Source organism: Felis catus, chromosome D1 (genome assembly GCF_018350175.1).
Source record: "Felis catus isolate Fca126 chromosome D1, F.catus_Fca126_mat1.0, whole genome shotgun sequence".
NCBI classification, from domain to species: domain Eukaryota; kingdom Metazoa; phylum Chordata; class Mammalia; order Carnivora; family Felidae; genus Felis; species Felis catus.
In genome coordinates this window covers 108615062-108621918 of record NC_058377.1, presented here as the reverse complement: position 1 = coordinate 108621918, position 6857 = coordinate 108615062, and the positions used below count along the sequence as shown (strand labels likewise).

General features: G+C 64.1%; 1 protein-coding gene across 1 annotated transcript; it reads left to right on the top strand.

The window, feature by feature from the left end:
* The first annotated feature begins 788 nt into the window (after positions 1-788).
* AP5B1 (adaptor related protein complex 5 subunit beta 1) lies at positions 789-4082 on the top strand. The gene is made up of 3 exons (XM_023240069.2): positions 789-872; positions 1215-1382; positions 1486-4082. The coding sequence occupies exons 2-3, from the start codon at positions 1233-1235 to the stop codon at positions 3970-3972; spliced, it is 2637 nt and encodes an 878-aa protein (XP_023095837.1). The 5' UTR covers positions 789-872; positions 1215-1232; the 3' UTR covers positions 3973-4082.
* Positions 4083-6857: the final 2775 nt, after the last annotated feature.

The following is a 6857-nucleotide window of genomic DNA, read 5'->3' as shown; positions in this document are numbered from 1 at the left end:
TGAGTTCGCGCACTGCTTGCCCCCAGGTCTTCAGTGGTGAGGTCTCGGTTTCTGAGTCCGTGCTAGACATGCCGTGAGCCCGCTGACCCGCCGGGCCCTGCCACTCGGCACGTCTGCATCCCGTTGTTTTCCGGCTTCGTGGAAGCGTATGGCCTTGCCCTGCCAGCTTTACGCTGGCTCGGCTGCTGCCGCAATCCTTGCCGACGGTGGTGTGGCCTAAGGCAAAGGTCAGCGGCTTCCGCCCGCCGTGACCCCGGCGCCGGCTCCGCGCCCCCAAGCCGAGCGGGTGGGGGACCCGGCCGGCGTCGGAGAAGCCAAGCCAAGCCCTGAGGCGCCCGACCGACCGGTTCAGCCGGGACTGTGAGGAGCACTTCCTGCGGGCGCCCTGGGACCGCACCTTGCACACACCCCCGCCCCCCCCCCCCGCCCGCCCAGCGGGCACCCTGGGAGTCCAAAGACTCGCACCCGACGCCCCCCGCAGGGTGCGGTGCGCCGAGACGCCGGCGGGGGGCGCGCCGGTTGCCATCCTCGCCGGCCCGGTGGGCGCCGTCCACCCGAAGGCCCTGGGATCGCCGCCCGCGCGCGGACCGGACCCCGGCATCCGGGAGCCCGGGCCCACCCAATTCCACCGCCTCTGCCCGGGCCTGCGGCGGTTTCGGGGAAGGGGGGCCTGCGCGCAGCGGGACAGTTACTCAGCCCCAGCGAAACCGGCGAGTCGGCACCTGCTGGCTGGGCGGGAGGGGAAGGCGGTGGCCCCGTTACGGCCCCGCCTACGCCGCCCACGCGCCGCGCGCCCCGCCCCGCCCCGCCGCGCGCCGCCGCCCGGAAGGAGCCGGCCGGCCCCAGTGCCCGCGGCGGCTGAGTCAGCTACGGTGAGAGCTGCCGGCCCGTTACCGCGGGCGCCGGGGGCCGGGGCGGCGCTGTGGTTTCGGTGCCGGCCGCGGGCGGGCGGCCTAATGAGCTCTCGGCACGCACCCCGCGCCGGCGGCCCTGCCCCGCGGGGACCCTCGGCTCCCTGCCCCGGCGTCACCCCCGAAACTTCTCGGTTTCATCCCGGGATCCAGGCGCGGGGTCTCCGCTGGCGTCTGCGCGTGGCAGAGGGCAGCTGGGATTTGCGAGGCGGCCCTGGGGTGGCCGTACCCTTTTGGGGTGCAAGCAGGTGCCCGAGCGCCCTCTGGCGGCCGCGAGCCTGATGCTCCCTAGCTTCTTTGCAGGGACCTGCGTGCCGGACCATGGGACCCCTGAGCCGGGAAACCTGGGCGCAGCGCCTGGGCGCCTTCCGGGCCAGCCCGTCCGCCTTCATGGCAGGTCCCGAGGGTGAGGACCTGGGTCGTGACCTGCTGAGCGAACTGAGAAGTGAGAAGCTGAGCGAACAGACCAAGGTAGGCCCTGCGTGCGCTCCCTGCGCTGACCCATCTGGTCACTTCAGCCCACCGCGCCCTGAACCTCATTTTCGTGATTCCCACCCAAATCCCCCATCTCCAGATTTCTTTGCTGGCCCTGAGCCTGGAGTATCCAGCCCAGCTGTGGCCGGACGCCACTGCAGCCGAGGCAGCCGCCACCTCCCTGTTGGACACCCTGGTCCTTCTACCCCCACGGCCCTCGGCCCTGCGGCGGCCCCTGCTGCTGGCGGCCACCACGGCCCTGGTGGCAGGAGATGCGCTGGGCCCCGCTTCGGAAGCCTCCCGCCGGCTCCTGCCCCTTCTTCTCGGCTTGGCCTCCGGCCGAGATCTGGGGCGAGGCTTTGGCCCCGCCTCGGAGCAGCGCCCCCTGCAGGCCACGGCGTGTGAGTGCCTGCGGGAGCTCGAGAGCTGCAAGCCTGGGCTGCTGGGGGGCTGCCTGGGGCTGCTGCGGGGTCTGCTGGGGCAGGAAGGCCCGGTTCAGCCGCTCAGCCTGCTGCTGGCGCTCGCTCTGCGCAACACCTTGGTGATACAGGCCAGGGCCAGGGCCAGGGCCGGCCTGCAGGGCCTGCTCATGGCTGGGGATACTCCCTCTGGGGGTGAGCCCTGGAACTGGGCGCTAGCCGAGGAGGGGGATGCCCGCCTTCAACCGCAGGCACCCAGCTGGCCAGCAGCGGAGGAGGAGTGTGGCCTTGCAGTGCTGGAACCCACTCCTGAGGAGGCCCGGGAGCTGCGGGCTGCTGTGGCCCAGCTTCTGGACGCTTCCTACCTGCTCACTCCTGTGGCTCAGGCCCAGCTTCTGTGGCTGCTGGGCTGGGCCTTGCGGGGTCTCCGGGGACAGACGCCAGTGCTCTTCAAGCCGCAGTTGGTGCGGCTGCTGGGCACAGCGCAGCTCACGCTGCTGCACGCTGTTCTGGCGCTTAAGGCAGCCTTTGGAGAAGCCCTGTTCACGGCCCAGGATGAGGCCTTGCTGCTCCGCCGGCTCACCGTGGCTGCCCAGCACCCGGCGCTGCCCCTGCCTGCCCACCTCTTCCACCTGCACTGCCTTCTGAGCTTCCCCGAGAACTGGCCCCTGGGCCCCACAGGTGAGGAGGCCGCGCCGCTGCTGCTGGGCCCCCGGCTATGCCGCGGCCTCCTGCCCAGTCTCCTGCACGACCCGATGGCCCTCCTGGCCCGCCTGCATCTGCTGTGCCTGCTCTGCGTGGAAGATGAAGAAAAGGAAGAGAAAGGCCAGGATGGGAGCCCCCGGCATTACCTGGAGGAGCTGCTGGCTGGCTTGCGGCAGAGGGCAGCCCTGGATGGGGGCCCCCGGGCCTCGGCCACCCTCTGCTTCCAGGCCTCCTACCTGGTTGTTCAGTGCCTAGCCACGCAGCCTACGGTGCTGACACCCTTGACCCACGGACTGGCCCGGCTGTACCGAGCCCGGCCGGTGCTGGCTCCGCATTTTGTGGACCTCTTGGATCGCGTGGGCCCGGAGCTGGGGGAGCCCCTGAGAGTGGCGTTGCGGCAGGAGGTGGTGTCCAGGCCGGGCAGAGATGAGGCCCTTCGTTGGCACCTGCAGATCCTGGCGGAAGTGGCAGACGGGAAGGCTCAGAGTGCCACCCTCGGCTTCCTGGGAGCCGCAGCTGCGCACTGCACGGACTGGGGCCTCCAGCAGGCCCTGCTCCGGGTCTGCCGGGCCTTGCTGCGGGCGGGTGTTGGGGGTGGCCTGGCCGACTTGCTGCAGGCGCTGGCCAGGCAGTGGGAGGACCCTGACGGGCGGGACCATGCCCGCCTCTACTACATCCTCCTGGCCCACCTTGCGGGGCCCAAGCTGGGGGTGGCCCTGGGCCCCTCGCCTGCCGCACCCGCGTTGGCCTCCTCCCTGGTGGCCGAGAACCAGGGCTTTGCTGCGGTGCTGATGGTGCAGGAGGCCCCGGCCCCGATCCGGCTGAGCGTGGGGCCCCACAGAGCGGCGGGCCCGGGCCCGGTGCTGCAGCTCCACGTGGAGGTGCTGGAGCCGGCGTACTCGCTGGAGCTGCGCTTCCGCGTGGAAGGACAAGTGTACGCGCCCTTGGGGGCCGTCCACGTGCCCTGCCTGTGCCCCGGCCGCCCTTGCCGTCCTCTGCTCCTGCCTCTGCAGCCCCGACGCCCGGCCCCCACGAGGCTGGACGTGCGTGCCCTCTACACCACGCCCACCGGCCTCACGTGCCATGCCCACCTGCCACCGCTGCCCGTGAACTTCGCTGACCTTTTTCTGCCTTTCCCCCAGGCCCCCGAGGGGGACAAGCTGGGCTTCTTCGAGGAGCTCTGGGACTCCTGCCTGCCGAAGGGCGCCGAGAGTCGCCTCTGGTGCCCTCTTGGGCCACAGGGGCTGGAGGCCTTGGTGTCCCGCCATCTGGAGCCCTTCGTGGTGGTGGCCCAGCCCCCCACCAGCTACCACGTAGCCATCCGTCTGCCCCCGGACTCGAGGCTGCTGCTGCGACTGGAGGCGGCCCAGGAGGACGGGGTGCCCGTGGCCCTGCGGACCGATGACTGGGCTGTGCTGCCCCTGGCTGGGGACTACCTCCGTGGGCTGTCAGCTGCTGTCTGAGCCTGGAGGCCAGGCCGGGTGGGAGCAGGGTCTTGTCCAAGAAGGGCACTGAGGGCCAGGACCCAGTCCTGTGGGTCCTTTCTTTAAAATAACCTACATTTCACCAGTGACTTTACTGGTTTGTTTTCTTTTGAACCCCACTTGGGGGCACGCACACTGGGGCGGGGGCGAGAGGCTCCAGGGAAACCTCCAGACTAGGAACCCCCACCCCTACTGCAGGGGCCCAACGTATCTTTCTGCCCCGGTATGCTGGGCTTCTCCAGAATCCCTGCCCAGCAAGTAGGAGAAAAAGTAGCCTTGTCTCTGCTTCCCAGAGTGGGGCCGGCGGTGGCCCAGAGCCTTGCGGCAATTTAGAAACGAGGGAGCTGGATTTAGGCCTCCTCACCTGGGACTGGTCCTTTCTAATTCCAGAGCTTTGCCGGGTGCCTGCCCCAGGGAGCTCAGGCTAGCTAGCGCAACGGACCGGACCGGAGGCCAGTCGCAGAGAGGGCTTAGCAGCTCCTTCCCGGGAGGGGGGCTCCCCGTGCTGTGTCGATTGGAGCCAGCTCTAGAAAGGGCCTGTCAGTATATTTGGGGAGCTAAGACAGAAAGCCCATAACGTGGGCTAAAACTAAGCTGACTCTCCTTCACTGCAACCCGACCTGTGGACCTAAGAATCTTCTAGCTAAGAAAAACTAGTCCCTTTGTTCTCCAAATATGCAAGACAACTTTGAGTTCAAGTGTATTGGCGCCGACCCTGCCGCTGGGCACCAAGCTGGTATTTTCCACCTACACTGCCTCGTTTCATCCTTGCAACAGCTCAGGGGGGCCCCACAGATGAGGAAATCTGTAGGCCAGAGGGGTTGAGTGATTTTCCTGTGGTCACCCAGCTGGTTAGTAATGGTGTTTCGTCATCTTGGAGCAGGCTGCCATCACCGCACCGTGAGGACAGAGACCTGCACGGATCACAGGGCGGCGGAGTCCCCAGGCCTCTCTGCCCTGGGCCAGCCCCTGGGGTGGCAGTGGGGGGTTGTGGTCCATCAGCGGTGATCAATCAGCAGTGCTGGGCAGAGGATGACCAGAGGCTTGGGCCTAACTGTTCTGCTCCGGAAGGGCCTCTCGTGTGGCCCCTGCCTCCTGCGCTTCCAGCCCACAGGTTCCTCATGGGTCATTCCTGCCCCTCCTAACTGTGGTGGGCTGGGAAAGGAAAGCAGGGCCCGGGACAAGCGGGCTGTCACAGGTCAGGTCGGGAGGTCTGTCCCAAGTTGGGGCCACGGCGGTAACTTGCTGAGTGATCTGGGCACGCCATTGCCAAATCAGGAAGGGTTTGGTTCCAGGAAAGAATCCAGGAAAGGGATTTAAGACACCCGGCTACTTCCAAAGTGGCTGGGAAGGCTAGAGAAGGGGGCCCCCAGGAGCTGCCTGTGAGCTGCACTGCTGAGTTCCAGGACCCCCTGCCCTGCCTGCAGTCCAGCTCCTCTGAGCACCCAGAAGCTGGGCCTCGATCCTGGAATGTGGGTGGGCTGCCAGAGCCCAGGTGCTTCTTGGCACCCACAAAGCCAGAGCGCTAGCCCTGCTACAGACAGGCCGAGCCTCCGCAGCCGCTGAGTGGCCTCCGTCTTGTTTCCTCTGCCCACGTCATTTAGAGGACATCTGTTTCTCACACAGACCTCTAGCACAAGGGAGCCTGGGAAATGTACTCATTTTCTTTTTGACTTCAGATGCACTCAGTACTGATAATCCTCAGCCTAAGATTAAGATCACTGGCTCACCAGCCATCCTTCTGTCCCATCTGTCCACCCATCCATGCATCCGTCCCATTTTGTCCACCCACTTCTCCAGTGCTGGGCACCAGATGACCTCCAGCTCCCCTGTCCCCACCACAGATATGCCACAGCGAGCGTCACAATATGTCCCTTCATGTGTCTGTGGCAATTTCCTTGGGACACATGCTAGGAAGAGAATTGCTGAGTCATAAGGCATGCGTGTGCTTAATTTGACTAAGAGGTGTCTGAGGAAAGTTTTCAGTTTCACATCCTCTCAGTACGCCTGGGAAGGTAGGGATGGACATGAGTCCATGGCATCCACCACAGTCCACCCCTTTGCACGCTCAGTCTCCACATACTTCTGCTCATACTTAAACTTCTTAAAGGTCATAGCAACAACGACATGCTCCCGCAACTACCCCTCTTCCAACCACGACTTCTTCCCAAAAGGGAAGACCCCAAGTTCCATCAGCCACTGGCCACCTGTCTGGACATTAGCAACGTTGCTGGTTCTCCACTTGTAGGTACATTAGTCCCCTTCCCCACCTCCCTGAACTTAGGCCTGGACATGAGACCAGCTCTGGCTAATGAAACATAGAATGTCAGTTCGGGGGCAAAGCACTAACCGCTAGCGCTCAGCCTCCCGGCCCTCTCTCCCCCCAGCATGGCAACTGTGGAAGTGTAGATTGGTGTGGAGACGCTTGGTAGTTGAGTCATGATCCCATCTCGATACACTGTAACAGGTGCACTGGGTTATGAAGACAATCATCAATCACACACTTTACATAAGACAAGGGAAAGATACTGGCTAAGCTAGATTTTACTTGCAAGGAAGGAAGTGTGTAATGAGTTACAAGGCCATCATTAGGGCTTCCAGCGTTAGCAAATAAAAATACTGTACAGGGTGCCCAGTTAACTTCAAAGAAACAACAAATAATTTTTTTTTAGGACATACTGATACTAAAACAAGCAAAAGTTGTTTCTCTGAAATTCAGGTATAACTGAGCATCCTGTATTTGATCTCTCAACCCCCTAGATTGGCATTTATAACTTATTTCTTCTATGATCCATTGCATGGGCTGTTTGTTTCTTTGTTCGTCTTCAAGGATCTTTACCTAGTGAGGTGACCTTCTTCCCCAA